Source organism: Gymnoscopelus microlampas, assembly GCF_963454915.1.
Source record: "Gymnoscopelus microlampas genome assembly, chromosome: 5".
NCBI classification, from domain to species: Eukaryota; Metazoa; Chordata; class Actinopteri; order Myctophiformes; family Myctophidae; genus Gymnoscopelus; species Gymnoscopelus microlampas.
Window position 1 is genome coordinate 46,723,528 of NC_139942.1, and position 19,426 is coordinate 46,742,953.

Consider the following 19,426-nt stretch of genomic DNA (forward strand, 5'->3'; position numbering starts at 1 on the left):
GTAAAAACACCATTTTGTGACAGACAACTTAATTGACACCATCCGATACCGAACTGTGCCGATGTGGTACACCGCATCCTCTGTGAAATTTAAGCAGGAGACAACAAACACCAGTGCATTATACCCAGGTCCTGTCTGCCCCAGGAATGAAAAGTGCCAATGGGAGGGGAAAAAAAAGGAAAACTCACTGTTGGTATACAGAGCTTGCTGAGCGGGTTTCCATCCAAGAGGTAGGACCCGTTGAAGGTCACATATTCATCATAATACTGTGGCGGCTGGGGTATGACGCTTAACAACACTTTGCGCTTCTCCTCGATCTTCCTGCGAATATGCAGGAACTCATAGTAAGGGTTGGCTCTCTCTGTCTGGTAGGGCTCTATCTCCTCCAGCTTCACAGCGTCCACAATATCAGCAAAAGACTGCTCCTTTCCCTGCTCAGTGGCAGAACAAGTGGCGATGACTTTGGCCATCTTCCTCTTGCGCGGATGTTGCACAGGGAAATCCATTTCCTCATCCCCTAAGCGGACCTTGGCCGTGGCACCGGAGGAATCAGAATCCCGTTCTCCTGACTGCGGGGAGGAGCTTCCTGAGGAATTGGAACTAGAGTTTGCTTGAGCCAACACCTGGACAGTACTCTGACCTGGCTCCCCTGCAGCAAAAGACAGTGACGTCTCGGGTTGCTCCTTAACAGGGGATATATCCATCGGCTCGGAGCAGCAGGGTTCTGCTTTAACCTCTGGATCATTTTCTGAAACCAGGCTGCCCTCGGTTAAGGAAGACTCGGTCATCATAGGGGTCTCAGCACTTGCCTCAGCGCTCAGTGGAGCTTCTACCTTCTCTTCAGATTTCTGTTCGAGGCTCGCACAGTTTGACACGACTGACGACGTTGGCGTTGTGCTGTCCACTCTGTCCATCTGAGGACTGTAACATAAACCTCCAATGTCAACAAAAGGTCTTAATTTCTTGCCATCTTGGTTAGTTACATCTACGTCCTCATGGGAAGGTTTTACATCAAAGTTAGTTTTGTCAACGCCTGGCATGGATTCCTCTGTGCTGGAGCTGGGAATGTGTGTGCTAGTAGAAGGCACAGGAGTGTCAATTGTCTCTGATCCGCAGCCTTCCGGAAAGGTCTCCACGATGTCTTGTCCTACTCTTTCAGCAGCGCTGTTGCTAGCTGCACTCTCCACAGGAGTTTCTTTATGGTCAGGGCCTGGTGCCGACACCGATTCTGACTCATGCAAGCTCTCCATACTGGCACTTGGGAGGGGTTCCCTCGGTTGGCTACAACTCTGCAGGGGGGTCTTTGCATTGGTAAAAGCCGCCAAGTCTGCACACAGAGAAGCTGCCGATACCAGTGGTGGATCGGAGGGCGAGTCTTTTTTACTACATTCTGACTCCGCACTGGCGTTCTCCACAGGGAGACACTGGACCTCCCTTGTTAGAGGAAGGTCGGGGATTGAAAGAGGTTTCTGATCTGTTGACTCTGCCTGGGGACCACTAACCTGGGGACCACTAGCCTGGGGACCACTAGCCTGGGGGAGGCTGGGCTGCGGAAGCACGAGCTCCTTGGTTAGAGGGTCGCTGGCTGACATGTGTTGCGTACCATCGCCAACAGTGGCCCCTTCCCTCTCAGAGCTAGCATCGACATCACACTTCACATTTTGTTGGGCAGTCAAATTATTATTATCATTATTCTGACTGATGACACTCTCCTCCGAATCTGCAGAGCTCTGTGCCGTTCGTGTCTCCTCTGCTGGCTGCGATGACACACTGGCCTTTGGGGGATGTTCAGTGGGCTTAGCTTCAATAGGTGATGAATTGATGTCCTCATCCAGAATAGCCCTAAGGTAAGGAGATTCGTGTCTGCCAGACAGCGGTGTCCAGTTACTCTGCTGTGGTACATCTGGAAGACTGTTGGACTCTTTATCATGAACAGATGGCGATCTTGTCGTCTGCAGCATGAGGGAAGATTGGAGGAATGGAGGCTGTGAGTCTGAGGCTTCCAGGTTCATGTCAGAGTCATACTCGAAGGGCCTTGGGGTTAGTGTCGTTGCTTGGCACGAGTCCTCCGAGCTGGCTACCGAAATCATAGAGACCGACCTGGACATGTGTCCAGACCGTTCGCTATCTGGCCTAGGCGACCGGCACAGGCTGTTCTCCACGCCCACCATGACCTTTGAACTTATCGACGACAGACTCTTACCATCCAGAGACATTGTCCTGGAGCCAGTGCTGTCCTTGACTGGCTTGTTGTCTCTGCTGTGGCTATCGGAGGAGGCTTCTGAGCTTTTTGAGCGTAGCAGCTCCTTGCTCAAGCAAGGTTCATTCTTGGCCTTGTCTTTGCTCTTGGTCTTCGCTGGGTCTGCTGCAGGCCGCTGTTTCATCCTTTCACGCTCCTTCTGTTTTATTTTCTCCAAGTGCTTTCGATGCCACTGTTCAATTTCCTGGTCCTTGAGGCTAAGCATGCGCTCAAAGCTCGTCTGCATCAAATCGTCATTCACCAGCCTTTTCTCTTTGGGCCGGGCGTCTCTCGACGCTGGCGAGGACTTCGCCCTGTCAGATTTGGCCTTGTCCGCTTCCGTCTCATTGGGCTTGGGCTTGGTGACCTTGACCGGCTGAGAGCGGTCTTTGTGTCTGTCCTTGTCTCTGTGTCTGTCAGAGTCTCTCTCTCTCCGGTCACGGTCTTTCTCTGGTGTTTTCAAGACCTCCTCCCTTGACTTTGTGGGCACGGCCTTGCCGCTTTCAGAAACGTAGCCCTTCTTGTCTTCCAAGAGCAACTTTAGATTGGAACTGGAGGACAGAGCCCCGTCTTTAAGTTTGTCTTTCTTTTTCCTATCACAGTCTTTGTCTTTGGAGCGATCAGATTTACAGTGATCTGTGGATTTCTCTTGGGGTTTACCCTTCTTGTCAGTGCTAGCCCTATCCTTTTCCCTGTGCTCTCCACTGTACTCCCTCTCTCTCTCCCTATCACTCCGTTTGTCTAGCTTGTCTTTATTCTTCCTGTTGTCCTCATGCTTTTTTGTTGTGGACAAGGATCTCAGCTTCTCGCCTTCTCTGTGGTTTTTATCACCAAGTGCGTGGGAAGAATTGGCTGCCGTTCGCTCCTTTTCCCTCCAGCGGTCTGTTGAGTTCTGCGGTTCGGCTTTGTCAGAGTGCTCCTGCGTTTTGACCTTTTTTTCCTTGTCAGGATGCCTTCGCTCCATCTTCTCTCCCTCCTTCTCCTTTCCAGGCAGCCTCTTGTCGGCCTTCTCGCGCACGCCCTTTTCTGAAGGTTCCAGCTGGTCTTGATCAGCTGTGCTTGCACTCACAGGTTTCTCTTCCACTTCCTCTTTCATGCCGGTGTTTGGCTGTGGCGTCTCCTCTGTTATGCGAGCTGAGCCGTGGCTGTCTGCTCTCTCATCCTTACCCCTCTCCTCCTTCCCGGAGGACTCTTTGCGGTCCTTTTTAACAGCCTTGTCCTTCTCTCGCTCTTCTGCCCTCAGCCTCTTTTCCTTGTTGGCGGAGTGCTTTTCTCTTGCGCCTCTCTCCTCCTTGACCAGGGAAGTGTCTGAGGTCTTCTGCGGAAGGCTGTTGTCTTCGCTCTCCTTTTTCACTGACAGAGGCTCCTCCGTCTCGTCACTTTTGAAAAAATTCTCTTTCCAGAACTCCCTGTCAAACTCTAAATTCCTGTGGCTGCCGTCTTTCCTGGCATCCTTCTGCCTGTGGCGGCTTCTCTCAGCCTCATACTCCCTCCTGTGTTTGTCTTTCTCCTTGTGTTTTAGCTTATGCTTTTTCACTACTTTGCCGTCGACATCTGTCTTCCGTAAGACGCCCTCAGCGCTGTCTAAGCTGTTTCCTATGCTGCTTTCCTTGTAAGGGCTGGAACCGCCATCGTCGCCGTCAACATTAGGGTCCTTCTGCTGGTGCTTGCTCTTTTCCTTGTGCTTGCACCCCTTCGAGCTGGAGCCTTCAGTGCAGTAATCTGTGTCTGTGTAGTGGTTGTATTTCATACTGTCCATAGGACAGGGACTGTCACTGATGGCGATCTTAGTATTTTCCTGTTTTAGTGGTGTTGCCTGCTTGTCCGACAGGCTGTGGTTCAGTTTGGGAGACTTGACGGAGGAGAGGTGAAAGAGGTGGACGGACGAGTCGTCTTTGGGGCTGAATGACATCTTGAAGGAGTCCTCGTCCCGGCTCTTGTCCGTGGTGTCAGACACCGTGGCGACCGAGAACACCAGAGCCTTGCTGTTCTCCTTCCCGTCCTCTTGGTTTTCTTTGTTCTTATTCTGGCTTTTGCTCTTCCTCTTCACTTTGCCCTTGTCTTTTTGTGGCTCTACGATCTCCTTCTTAGACCGAGCGTCCGATTTGAGTCCCTCCGAGCTCTGAGAGCAGGTGGGCGAGTTCCTTTTCTCGGACACGTTCTCATTCTCGTCACTGGACGTGTCCGAGGTGCAGTGCAGAACGCGAGACGCCTTTTGCTTTTTGGCTTTGGAGGAGGACGACGACGACGAGGTATCCCCCTTGCCACCCTGCTTTCCTGCAACGTGGTTCCTATCTTTTTCCTCCTTCTCCCTCTGCCGTAGCTCCCTCCGGAGGATGTGCCTGTCGTTCAGGGCTTTGCTCAGGTCCTCCTCCTCTTCTTCATCCTTGAACTCGTACTCATCCAGCCCCGACACAGAGGAAGAGGCTTTCATGGCGGCTGGCTTGCCGTCCGAGTCCTTCTCGCCTTCAGAGTCCTCCATGATGTCATCTATACTGGAGGGGTTCACTGATGGGGGGTCTTCAGAGTCTATGGAGGGAACGAAAAAAAAACTCATTAACCCATTAAGACCTGGAACTGTGTAATTTTTAGATTTGAGCTAAAAAGCATTATTTTACACTTTGACTATTCAAAAATAGCAGATATACAAGCTCATAGCGCGGCACCGAGTGCCGCGCTATGAGCTTGTAGATCTGCTATTTTTGAAAAATCGTGAAAATGTGTGCAAATCTTTGAATATATATATTTCTAAAGCGAACATTTTTAACTAAAATCTTTGCTTCTGGGGGTCCCTGGAACAAAATATTTTGATGGGGGTCAGCGGCCAAATACATATAATTGTGGGGGTTCTTGACATGAAAAAGTTTGAGAACCACTGATAACATACGTTTTTCAGAAAACTGTTGAGCTTTAGGAGACATGTAGAATCGGCTTCAGGTCTTAATGGGTTAATATATAATAGATAATAGTAGTAGTGATAACAACTATTTATAGTGGTAGCCTGGAGCATACGTAAGTAGGTCGGAGTGGCTTATTGTCGGTATCAGCCGAATAACGAGGGTGCCTACCTACTTTTTGAAATGCGCTAGACCCCTGGGAGATGGATTGCTGAGGTGAAGCACCCCAACCTACCATCGAACGACCAAAGATCTGTGATGAGACCAAACTGTTCTAAGCCTGATGTATACCTAGTCGTACGATGGTGTCTCGTGCCGAAAATAACAAGCTCAAAACGAGGCATTGTGAAGCATGTAGGTCTCCTATTTTTGGCAACGACACCGTTGTACAACAAAGCATAAATTAAGTATTGGAATGTTGCGGGGTAATATTACCCCGTAGTCACATAAGCCGTGCTACTCACATGCCGAGTTAGAGGTGATCGGATCAAACTCAGAACTTTGCCATTTCTCTCGCGTTCTTACAAAAATAAATGCAATTCTATTAACACATGCAAAGTTGGTGATAAGCTTATATCAGACCAAATATCCTCAATTGCAGCAGTGAAATGAATACTAAGGATTTTACTCTGTGCGTTGCACTGTAAGGGTCTTTTTTATATCCTGCAGAGCAGTACAGTATACAGTATGTTCACATGGTTCCATCAGTATCTGGGCAGAGCCGATAAGACTATGGGATACAGGATTGAAACTAATAAAGATGGGTACTACTAACGGCATGGCTTCCCTGTGAATCTCTAATGTCAATTGATGTCAATCTTCCCCAAAGATTGTCAGATCTCAGAGTTTGCCTCTGAGATATGAGATTATGAAAAATATGAAGAATATTCTCAGAAGACAAAATGTGAAAGACTTCCTCGTGCACAAGACATTTGTCACTGATCAGTATAGTGGTTTGCATGATTAGATAATGAGTCAGTGCAGATCAACAATGGTCTACCCCAGGGGTCTTCAACAGGGGGTCCGGGACCCCTAGGGGGTCCTCAGAGTTACTACAGGGGGTCCGCCAAATGTTTGTGTGATATGATTTTTTTTTGTTTTTAACCACTTGAACCCTAGCATCCCTATTCTGAGGAGAACTTTAGCCAAAAATAGCAGATCTACAAGCTCACAACGCCTCACAGCGCGAGGCGTTGTGAGCTTGTAGATCTGCTATTTTTGACAAAGGGGTATAGGTGTAGAGGGAAAAAAGAGCTGACCAACTAAAATAAAAAGGTTAATCTGAAACACAATTTTATACAATATAGAGTATCCTGCTTCATCTCTCTCAGCTAAGGGGTCCTTGGCCCGAAAAGGTTGAAGACCCCTGGTCTACCCCCTTGTGTACCTGAGGAGCTGTCTTCTTTGTCTGATAGGGGCACCTCCCCCTTCAGTAGGCGTTCCAGCTCCTGGGAGTCCGCTACGTCTACTGGCCGCTCCCCGCGCTTGTTAGCCTGGAAGGCATTTCCGCCATGTCGCAGCAGCAACTTCACGATCTGCGTGGATGATAACAGAGGAGGGGTGATAAGTGTGGAATACTGCAATTTGAGCGAAGAACAGGAACCGGTTTGAAAATACAGGAACTGCAGATTCAAATCGTCACCGGGGCTGACCATGTGGCCTAACAGCTAGTGCACTTTCACAACACATAAATCAGACCACAAACCACGATGCAGTGTTCACATCATTGTCGTATGGTTTATTACTCCTACTGTTAAGCAGCACCTAAACAGTATAAACACACCATCTACAACCTATGGTGTTGACAGAAATAATTTAAAAGCAGGAGGCGCAAAAAAAAAACTAGTAGCAATGGTGAACAATTTTGAGCATTAAAATAGTAGTATATTTGTCTTAGCAAAGTGATTGACAAAATAACCTTATTTTAATTGTATCACATCAGATTTCTTTTTGAGTGTCAAATTCCTACTAGTACATCATTTTGAAAGCATAGGGTTACTTAATTTTGTACTTTGCTTAAAAGCACATTTCTGCTCAGTACCAACAGATAATGAATACACATGGCTATTCATTACTGAGCTTTTTTTGATAACAGTAAAAGCGACAGCGAGTGAGTGCTCATGACCTATTCTTGACTTCTCAATGGATGCATGACTGTGTAACTCAAACACTCCAACTAGACAGGTGGACACAATGGGACTGGCAAACCAGAAAAACAGCACTTGTGATCAAGTTGCCCATAGCAGCAGCTCAAATCGGCAACAGCTATGGGTAAAATGTAGCAGTTGGCACCATCCATCATATTTTTCTATTCCTACTCGGCCAGCACCAACAACACCTGCCAACTAGAGCCAGAGCGATATATCGTCTTTTTTGATGACATCAATATCAGCAATTATGCAGTCCATGGGATCTTTTTTTAAAACCCCTTTCAACCTGGCGACCCGATTTTGGGCATGTCATTAGAGGTGAAAACGTCTGAAAAGTATTCAAAATTTAACAAAAACTGCAGATCTACAAACTCGCCAAGGAATCGGCTATTTTTAAATTTTCTATTTTTGCAAAAACGTTAAGTTTTCAGCTTGATTTAATCGATTTTGCACGTTTTTGACACTACTGCTAACCACACAGTGAAGTGTATGGAACTCACATCTTTGTGTCCGCTGCTTGAGGCATCATGGAGGGGCGTGTCATCATCCAGACCCTGGGTGTTGACCTCTGCACCTGCTGCTATCAGAACCTTAGCCACATCATAGTAACCAAGGTTACAGGCCTCGTGAAGAGGAGTCCAGCCTGGAAAGCACATAAACAGCGTACAAACAGAGAGTCAAGAGTGTGGAACAGTATGCAGTAAGGTTGGGATTTATTAGGCTAATACAATAAACGAAGGAATGTTTAAATGACAGCGGTATCCACTTTCATCACTTGATACAACGCTAGCCCAGTTTAGGAACCTCACTCTCCGCAATTAGCTCCGAGATGCGGTTCCACGGGATGAGGTCGGGTATGGTGAAAGTCCCCAGCGGTGATTAAGTTTTCCTGCACATCGTATCCAAAAAGTAAAGGTAGACCGAAACAGATCTTGGCAAAATAGTCGGAATGTAAAATCTAAGCGACGGGGTGAAACAACCATTCAAAGCGCTTATTTAGTCAGCTGTTATTGTGTTTCCCCCTCAATATGCTCTTTGTGGTACATACTGTAGTGGGGTGGAAAGTGGTTCTTGTCTTGAAAGTGTTAATTGCGACAACGGTATGGCAACATTAAGCGAGTTTCAATAGAATGCTCCTGCAAGGAGGAAAATGGCCATATTCACATTTACGGGTTGTGTTACATTTTTTACTTTGAACCAAGATGGTAATTGGATGAGAAAATTCCAAATGGTTCTTCTTGATGTGGTATTATCAAGTAGTTTAAAAGCAACATCGTCTGGATGAAGAAAACAGACTACAAACATTGGCAGTGACTGCATGCACGGAAAAACAGGATTAGAGCGGTCCATGGACAAGAATACAACAGTTTATATACTTGACATCAAGACTCAACAGACATAGGATAGTGTGTAAACTGTCAGAATGTAGTGCGCTTCCTCTGACTGCCTCTTTGGCTCAGCTACAGTCAATACTTTTTCTAAACACCAGATGAGTGTAAATAGCAGCACTCCAAAAGATAAAAATGCTACATCAGGGAGCTAAAGCAGCAGTCAGATGCAAAAAAAACACAAAGAGAGAGAATCTGAGCTAGTCTTGCATTTATATCTTTTGGAGTTTATGAACTGTATTTCTGTCAGCGGGCGCTAGCCAGTCTGCAACATTTGCATTACAGCTCCTTCTAGCCCCCTGCAATGTTTTTTTTCTCTCTCTTTATTTTAATTACACCAGTAATTTGGGGGAACTGTTTGACAGTATGAAAAAAAATTAAAACCACGCAACCCCAACCCGTATAAACACAGGCAAATGTATTTTCATGCTGGTAAATCTTGGGCTAGTGGTGAGTATAGTGAGGCTTGCGTTATGTTTCCTCCCAGCTCGTCAATCACAACTCCACATAACGTATTTGAATCAATTTACATTTACACATTCACATGTGGTCATGATGAAAGCTTTTAGTTGATTTAACCCATTTAGACCTGAGGCCGATTCTAAAAACGCCTTCTAAAAGTTTTCTTAACAACTTCAATAAATAAATACATACAAACATATGTATACATAGACATATTATATTGTTGGGATAGTTACTAAAACATAGTAATATATTACTTATTACATATTACTTGTTTAAAAAGTAATGTAGTTACTTTACTTATTACTCCCTGCCAAAAGTACTTAGTTACTTATTACTTTAGTTACTTTTTTTCCTCGCCCCCAGTAATTGCATCATTTCTCCCCAAAAGTCAGACTTTGTATTTTCAACATTAGTAGTTGTTTTTTTTCTCTTTTCTGCAGCCTACATTGTAAAATCCTCATTGTACACTCATTTGAATTATATTAACACTAAGACTTTTACTGTGTATGAATTCATAACTTACAGACTAAATGAAAACCATTTGACGACTATGAATTGAATACTAAGGACCTCAATGGAAACAAGTATTTTAAATGTATTTAAAGGGCAAGACCACTTTGGTAGAGGTTTGGGTTGTGTATTTACCTTGCCATGGTGTAACTCCAAAGGTGGACAACAAATCAAAAATAATTGCTCCATTGATTAGAAATTGATAATTCAAAATATGCTCCTCATTGACTTACATTGTACGGTGAAACAGCTCTCAAAGTCACTCTTTTAGCACATAAACAAACACAAACAAAGCTGATTCAGAGCATATAGAACATCACCAAACCCATTACTGAATTTTTTTTATAAAAATGTCAACTTCCTGTTGATTTTACTGTTTGAAGAACTGGATCCGGATCCTCAGATCCAGTCCATGTTTTCTTCTAAATAAAAATAGCAAAATCAACAGGAAGTTAACATTTTTTATTAAAAAAAAAACAGTACTGGGTTTGGTGATGTTCTATATTGTCTGAATCAACTTTGTTTGCGTCCGTTTACATGCTAAAAGAGTGACTTTGAGAGCTGTTTCAGCGTACAATGTGAGTCAATGAGGAGCATATTTTGAATGTTCAATTTCTAATCAATGGAGCAATTATTTTTGATTTCTTGTCCACCTTTGGAGTTACATCATGGCAAGGTAACTACACAACCCAAACCTCTAACAAAGTGGTCTTGCCCTTTAATGTATTTTATAAAAACCTGGGCTCAAACAGATAATGACTCATCATGAGACACAGGCCACAGTGACCTATATATATATATATATATATATATATATATATATATATATATATATATATATATATATATATATATATATATATATATATATATATATATATATATATATATATAGTGTGTGTGTGTGTGTGTGTGTGTGTGTGTGTGTGTGTGTGTGTGTGTGTGTGTGTGTGTGTGTGTGTGTGTGTGTGTGTGTGTGTGTGTGTGTGTGTGTGTGTGTGTGTGTGTGTGTGTGTGTATTTACATGCCACAGTCAGTGACCTATATTATATATATATATATAGAAAATAGCCGACCTACAACAAGCTTACGGCGCGTCTTCATCGGTTAACAAGTCGCTTATAATAAGCAGACATGGCAACACTGTTTGATCCGGTTTAAGGGCGGCCCGCCCTTCCGCAGCTGATAACTCACACAGACAAGTGCGCAACGTTTCCGTATCCGCTCTAGACCGGATCAGCAAGCAGCCTGCATAGCAACTCGATCCCAACCAGTCTACCACGATATCAATGGACCAAAAACAACACAGGATCAAATAAACACATTCAAACCCAGAGTACCACCGAGGCTCGTGAAAAAAAGTAATAAGTTACTTTTTGAAAAAAAGTAAAGGTAATATTATTACTCAAAACGTGAAAGTAATTAGTTACGTTACTAGTTACTGGGAAAAGGTAATAATATTACTTTAAGTTACATATTACTTTAGTTACTTCCCAACACTGGACATATACAGACACACACACACACACACACACAGTATGATTGGAAAACAAGTCAGACTGAAAAAGGTGCATTCGGTTTCACCGACGGAGGTGCGGCGGCTGAAGGTGACTTGAGCCACGAGAGGCACCGCTGAGCGAGCTCAGGCGAGTGAGTCGCCGTGCCGAGCGTTGCAAAGTCACCTTCAGTGCCGTCCGAGTTATGACGCGATAGGCACAGAATCGTAAATCGTCGTCCACCCTAATGTCGGTACCCCAGAGACGTAATTTCTTGTTGCTATATATCGTCTCTGTCGGGTAGAAACCTCATATGTCAAAAACTGTTACTTTCAGGATTCAAATTCAAAAATAGCAAAAGTAGCAGATCAACACACTCAAAACGCGTCGCTTCGCGCCGCGTTTTGAGCTTGTGGATCTGCTACTTTTGAGTGACGCTGTAGTATGATCAAGTACGGCTTTAATTTACGAGAAAAGAAAAACACAAAATGTTTCCAGAATATAGATATAAAGAAGTTTATGCCCGACAACAGCGATATATACGTAGCAACAACTAAAATAACACACGAGGCGTTCCTAGCTTGAAAGGTATAACAACGTATAGGTGTAACAGGTCTAAATGGGTTAAATGGAATGAGGAACGGCCAGCCAGTGACATTGTACCTGCAAAGTCTTTGACGTTCACGTCGGCGCCCAGACTTATTAGCTCCTTGACCAGCTTGGCGTCTCCGCGGATGGCAGCCATATGTAGTGCGGTCTCCCCTCGCTCGTTCCGCTTGTTAACCTTGTCCTTTTGTTTGGACGAGGCGCTGTTGGGAACCTTCTTCTGGACAGGGGGCGTCTGGGAGGGGTGACTGGGAGTAGAATCTGGAGACGAGCACAGAGCAATACGCACCGTTTACACTTGTATCCAGATTAGGGCAAAAATGTGGGCCCTAGCCCGGCACTGGCCCACCAAGGAATTCAGCCCAGCCCGGCCCCTGGCCCGATAGGTGCCGCAATTTTACAGCTCGAGCCTGGTTTCACTGGTTTAATTGTTGGTTGCGGGGACACATTTTTAACCGCTTAAATCCTATGTACTTTGCCATTCGAGCTTGAGCCTGGCCGGCAAAATGTTTACCTTTAATATAATGGGGTCTGTGAGCCCGAGCCCTGCCCTGGGCCCGATGGTCAAATACAGAAACGGCCCTAGCCCGGCCCGTATTGGCGGGCCGGGCCCTGGTCGGGTCACGACGGGCCTTCAGGGCTCTAATCCAGATGGGATTTATCCACATTACATTTACACCGGTTATTATTCACTTTCAACCCGCCATCCCTATTTTGTGAATGTCATTATAGGCAAAATGTATTCAAATTATTATTTTAATTGCAAAGATCTTTTCGGATATTTCAAAAAGAACAAAAATCGACGATCTACAAGCTCACAACACGCCACAACGCGTTGAGCTTGTAGACAGTTTATTTTGGCTATTCGTCCAACGACAAAGTACATGGGGCTTAAGTGGTTAAAAATGTGTCTCCGCCAACCAATGGTGAAACCAGTTAAACCAGCAGGACAGTTAGCTTTTCAAAGCCCTTTGTCCAGCAACCATGACGCTTTGTGGAGCACATTTTGAAGGGCTGCTCGCTCCTTCAGCACAGTGACTCATCATTATAGTAAATATAGCAGCAGGCATCTTGAGGAAGTGGAGGAAAGGGCAAGAGGGCAGCGCAACACAGACCTGGACTGTTGGCAGTCATCTGCATCAGCAGAGCCATCTGCTTGCGTTCCGACAGCGGGTAGCCGAACAAAAGGGTCGAAGACTGGGACTTCTTACTGCCGGGGTCCTTCTTCACCTTCTTCTTGTCCGGCCCATCTTTATCTAAGAGAAGAACGTTTCAAAGGGAAATGTACCGTTTAGAAAACAGAGGAGGAATGGTAAAGAAAGAAAGGGAAAAAAGGGTAGAGTGAAAAGAAATAGAAGGGTGGGAAAGAAGTTTCTTTTTCTAACAGGGACGTCAATGGCACGGCGGCACAGTCTTTTCGTCCTGCCCTTGTATCTGCCCGCGCAACGCGGAGAACAGATTACAAGCATGAGGCTCGAAAAGAGAGAGAAAGAGGGTTGGGGTTAAGAAAAGAATAACAAACCAGCATTCTCTTTAAGCCAGCCAAGTGCAAACAGTTGCTGCTTGGGCTTCCCAATTCCTATCAATGTCAGTCAAGTCAGTCGCTACTGAAAAGAAAAACATGCGTGGGCAGCTACGAGGTGACCAGTTGCAGGCAACGAGGGAAGGTGAAATACACACACGAGAGCGTGCACGAGGGTTGGTGCGTGTTCTTTTGCAGCATAGCAACTTAAGAGATAGAGATGAGGTGTCTGTGTCTGTGTCTGTGTCTGTGTGTGTGTGTGTGTCTGTGTGTGTGTGTGTGTGTGTGTGTGTGTGTGTGTGTGTGTGTGTGTGTGTGTGAGACTCTAATTGAGGACACGGAGCAGGGTGGGGTTGGAGGTCGAGGCTCAGGGGGGCTCGCAGCAGTTTACCTGCATATATCCTGGAGGGAGGCACTAATCTCTCTCCCCAGGTCTCACTGGACTGGCCTGGGTCTGAGTCATCTACAGTGCGAGGCAAAGAGGATGGAGGGGAGAGAGAAGAGGGAGGCAGGGAACACAGAGGGGAAAGCACCGTGTTACACCACACGCTCCCTTGGGCTCATCGCTTCTCGCACGCACTCCCAACGTAGAACACAAACGCACACACAACAAGCGCACAAAAGACAGACTGCCCCACCCACCCGCCACACACAGATTATGACTCATGGCAAGTAACACAGGAGATGTTGGTGATCTACGGGAGGTCAGAGGAGTCGCTCGGTTGCCTTCATCCTACAGCTGATTGACACAGGAAACTTGAATCCCTGTGAGAAGGAGGCAAAGCCCTTTCTCTGTGCTAGATTGAATGAACAACCGCAGCAATACAGGTTGTACTGTTCACACTGAATGCAAGAGGCTATCTAAGGCTAAGGCTGTTAGGATCATGAAGCTGTAATTGACCATTAATTGTCATGATACAAATAAATGCAATTCATGATTCAATTCTGTTTCTGACATTGAACATATGGAATATAAATAAAAATAACATTTCTGTTTGCCTTTTAGGCTTTGTAAACTAAAACTGCACAGGGCAGACAAGACAAACAATGAAGTAGACAAAGAAATGACTGACACTGACCGTTACCAATAATCAAAATAATTAATGAACGAGGGCCAAAACAGGCCATATACGTAATAATTGTATACTTTAAAAAGATCACAAGGTGACGGTCTTAGATTGGCTATTTTCACAAAAAATGAAAAAGTATGAACATTTTGGAAATGTTTTTCCCTAAATGCACACAATGGGGACGGCTAGGTTGAAAGTGGCTAAGATAGCGTGGACAGCAACGTGGAAACAATGATCGGGAATACTGTATGTCATTACTCGTAATTTCATCCAGCTGTTCTTATACGGATGAATGGAAAGTATTCTATGCAAAATAATTGCGATTAGCTCAAATGATTGCGAACGGGCGATTATGTAATAATTGTGACAGGCCTTCTTGCACTTTTCAGTGCACGCAAGAACCATCTAAAAGGCAGGACCACACAATGGAAAATCGTTAGGTTTATATAGCTTTGCTCTACAGCGTAGAGCACAGTCAAATCAGTAGGTCCTCAAAAACATAGCTAAAAAGCCTCTGGGTTTTTTGAATTGCTGTAATTATAGCTGCAGCATACAACAGCCCATTTTCAGATCTGACCTAAACTTATACTTAAACTTCTAACTAAATGACAGTAATAGAATGGAGTGTATTTGCACAAGGAAAGACGTAAACAACCGAAAGATTAAGGTTTAAAGTAAAAAGAAGAAAAAAAAGAAAAGAAAATCCAACGCCTCCAACAACAAGCACAGGCCTGTGTGCAGCTGTCTGTCTTCAGAATGTATGAAAGTTAACGAGAGATCCTGTCCTGTGTTCTTACTACGTTTTGCAAACAAGTGGTTTTACATCCCTATTGCAGACGACCACTGACAAAATCGTAACTCCTTTTTTTTTGTGTAAATTGGATAACTACCTTTAAAATTACTTGGCTTGAGAGAACAGAATGTTGTCATATATATGAGTTTTTTAGGGGTTGAACTTGACCGCCTCATTATAAAAGGGCAGTCTTTGATGGCTTTCTGCCATCTGATAAATTACACAGCACTTTCTGGTGCAACAGTTAATCGAACAAATCAATTTAATCGAGTCTTAAGCAAAATCGACTCAACAAAATAATCGATCTGGGGGGGATCTGCAGATTTACAAGCTCACAACACGTTGTGATTGGCTATGTTGTACAACAAAGTATAAAGTACGGTTTAAGTGGTTAATCAAACAAAGTGATTTAGTAAATTACAACAAATCAATTAGACATTTCCACATAGATTCGTTGCTATATAAAAAAAATGCAAGATTATAAAAAAACTCTTCTTGATTATTTGATTCATCAAAATGTAATCTATATTCTATACAACAACCACTAAGAAAATAATCAATAGTTGCAGCCCTACAGCCCTTTAGTCCATCCAGTGTCATAAACTTTTAAGATATTAATCAAATATTCAGTGCACTGGGCCGCATCTATTTATATTGACACATATTTTGGTCTCTGAGGTTTGGAGTGGAGGTCAAATTCTGGTGCTGATGCTAACCCAGCTGAGGGGCTGCTAGAGAATCTGACTCAATTCCACAGCTGACCACAAGGGGGCAGTGTGGGGACATGGCAGGGGGCCAGCAGCATGGCTGGAAGAAGGGGGAGGAGCCCCAGCCAGCAGTACCAGCAGTGGAAGCAGAGAGAGAGAAGAGAGACTCTTTCTTACCCGTGTCCGAGTCTCGCTCCTCTGTCCGAGGCGGACTGGCCGTAAAGGAGAGCTTGCGCTTCATGGAAGACTTGGCTTTCCCTTCCTTCCCCAGTAGCTCACTCCGATCCAGCTTCGGAGTTTTGGTGAAGGACGACAACTTGTCTTTGCTCTGAAATAAACAATTTATTTAAAAATGTTAAATAAAACAACATATACACACATATATATGAATGCATTGATAACACAATTGATTCTTTGCTCCCATTTGGAATGAATGAATACTTAAATACATTAATGCCTATATAGTATTTAAGCATATGGTATATATGAAGGATAGATATCAATCAACAAAAACAAAGAAATGAAGGTGTGTCTATAATTCATGTATTGTGTGTGTGTCTAGACCCCAAACTACACCGGCTCCATCATGGAGGCGATCAGAAACTGCTGCTGGGCTGCTGCCATGCTAATCAATTGCACATGCTACATCGGCAGTGCGTGCTGCAAGGCGAAGCGCCCCAGAAGCAGCGCTGCACGCTCAAGTACGGCCCAACCTTTTCTCTCTCTTTTTTTTTTTATGGGGGTCGACAACTGCTGCCTCTATTCAAAATGCAAGTGCCTGACAGATTCACTGCAGCATCCCATGTGTGGTTTCCGGGTAAACAACGATGGTGAATCCAGCACAGGAGAATCCGATCACAAAGCTCTGCAAACTAGCAGGAAATTGGCCCACAACAATAGGCGAGAGATCAGCAGCACCGGATAATATTTCAGAGAGGACTAAAGCTTTGCTAAAACATGACACTGACATAACAGAGTGCACATGGTCATGTTACAGGCAGCCAGTGAGGAGTTTCTGAACTCGTATTTGTTGTTGTATTTGGTCGTGCAGTCAAGCAGGCCGGTTTCACTGGATAATGCCTCTCTCCCTTAGTCCTATTCCCAGGGCAGGGCCTGTAACAAGCTGGTGTTTAAGGAGTAAAGGTCAGGAGAAAGAATATAAGTGACTCACTCTAGGGTTTACTCCGGGGATAAACGGACAGGCGGGGTGAAGCCAAGAGAAGAAAATGACACATTTTGCCCAGCCATTCATCCGTTCCCAGAGACTGCTGGTCATTCTACACCTCAACCACTTTTATTTTCTTAATATAATTTCCAATTGTAATGTTAGCCATGTGAATAACTTTGCAATGCTACAGGTTAGTAATTGAAACTTTTGAAAAAAAGCAATATTGTAGCTGCATGCCACAAGTATCTAAATGACCTATGAATATCTAACAGCTCAACTGTTCAGCTACTGTACAGTATGTCCAAAATCTGAAAGCACTGCAACTATGTTAAATTCATAAACATGTCCTTTACATGAACATTTGGACAAAAACCAACAAAACAAAACAAAAATCTTGATTTACAAGACAGAATGCTCTTACTTGCAGTGGTCTATTACTCTGTTGGGGGTGATATCAACACAAGAGACACTAACAAACTGAGCAAGCTGCTGCTGAGGGCTAGCTCTGTAGTTGGGAGTTAAACTGGACAATCTGGAGGTTGTTGCGAAGGGGATGATGATGAGGAAGCCGGACGTTATCCTGATGAACCCCGCTCATCCCCTCTATGATGAGCTAGTGGAGATGAGGAGCACGTTCAGCCACACACAGTTCCCCCCGCACAAAACAAAGCAATTCGGACAGTCCGTCTTTGAACCAGTAGCCATCAAGGTCCACAACCAAGCATCCATATATTCTGTCCCGTTTTATGATTAATGGCTCCTGCCTAGTCTGTACATAAATCAATTCATAGGTGATAGATGTATGTTCACATTTACTGGTGATAGATAGAGCATTATAGATCCGTTAAACAAGGAAGAGTAATTTAACTGCCTCGCGACATTTCATTTAGTCAGGTTGCGCCCTAGGATCAGGATGGCTGGACAAGCAAAGCGGTCAAAGGCGTGGCTACATTTGACAAAAGATATTATCAGAAAGAAGCCCAATGCAATTCATGTTAAGTTAATTTCTTGTTAGGGGGTGGACACAATGTAAATGTATCTCAATGTTACGCTTCAGTTAAAACCTAAATACTACCACGTGGTACGGCGGTGACGCATATAACAAAAATAACAGACCCACAAGATAATATCTACTCAGCGTTGCCTAGCTATGGCTCCTGTCAGGGTATGGTCGCAAATTGAATTCTCACTCCCTGTTAAAATCCATTCTATGCGAGCAAAGGGGTGGAGCTTCCGGCAGCAAAGCATATTCGCACCATGAGCCTCATCTGGAGTTCAACTTTGGTGAACTTTTGACGCAAATGTAAGCTTTACAGGTGTTCAGTTCAGAGAGCACGAAAGTAATACATACTGTTTTGACCATTGCTTGCGACAGGTTGTGTTTATGCATGGCCACTAAAGAGGGATTACAAAAGGTGTTTGTAACTCCTGGAGGTTGGCTAGTGAGACTAGTACTTCTCCTCAGTAGGGCTGTCACGATTATGACACTTTACATCAAGATTAGTTGTCATACAAATGCAAACTGCGATTAACGATTTCATTGTGTGGCTTTTAGGCTTTGTAAACAAGGGTTGCACGGGGCAGATGACAAAAAAAAAAAATATATATATATATATACTACAGTATATACAAAGAAATGACTGACAATGAACGATACCAATAATCAAAACAAATAATGTGCTATGGCCAAAATATGGCATATTTAATATTTTATATAAAAAAATGCGTGGAAATACTGTGGAAATAGCCAATCTACAAGCTCACAACCCGTCGCACCGCGACACACACATTGTGAGCTTGAAGATCGGCTACTTCCACTCTTTTTTTAAATATTTCAAAATGTATGAACATTTCTCATAGAGCTGTTCCGATACCGATACCAGCATCGTAAAAGCTGCCGATACTGCCTAAGATACTGGTATCGGTATCGGTGAGTATGCCTGTCTGTGCCAATCCGATTCCACGCAACTTATCACATGATGACATTTAATTTACAGTCATAGATTGAATGCTTCAGTTGATGTTGCACGACTGTTTTATACTCTTACTGTACTATTCACATTATTATTTTACTAACTTGTAGCTGCTCTTTAACGATTATGAATGGAATTTTGATTTATTCCTAGATCAGTGGTTCTCAAACATTTTAATTTCAAGAACCCCCATAACTCTGAGAGTGTATAAATGGAACCAAATGGACCTATAACCCATCTGTACACTCTCAGAGTTACACAATTGTAAGGGTCAAGTTGGAACCCCCTCAAGGTGGTCCCTAGACCCCACTTTGAGAACCACTGTCCTAGATTTGTTTAAATTACACTGGTAGTATCTGTTCGGTACTCTGTATCAACTGATACGCAAATTATGGGTATCGGAATCGGTAAGGAAAAATCGGTACATCTCTACGGAAACAAT

At 44.1% G+C, this 19,426-nt stretch overlaps 1 protein-coding gene across 2 annotated transcripts in view; it reads right to left on the reverse strand.

Moving 5' to 3' along the window:
• ankrd12 (ankyrin repeat domain 12) overlaps positions 1–19,426 on the reverse strand; it is a 48,267-nt gene that overhangs the window by 4,676 nt on the left and 24,165 nt on the right. Inside the window, exons 3-9 of one of the 2 annotated variants that reach the window (XM_084057288.1) lie at positions 16,021–16,171; positions 13,665–13,736; positions 12,867–13,007; positions 11,809–12,012; positions 7,787–7,929; positions 6,524–6,671; positions 189–4,768 (exon numbers count right to left, since the gene is read on the reverse strand). In XM_084057288.1, the coding sequence (XP_083913414.1) occupies positions 189–4,768; positions 6,524–6,671; positions 7,787–7,929; positions 11,809–12,012; positions 12,867–13,007; positions 13,665–13,736; positions 16,021–16,171 (5,439 nt within the window). The remainder of the gene's footprint in view (positions 1–188; positions 4,769–6,523; positions 6,672–7,786; positions 7,930–11,808; positions 12,013–12,866; positions 13,008–13,664; positions 13,737–16,020; positions 16,172–19,426) is intronic. The other variant, XM_084057289.1, reaches the window with a different exon arrangement.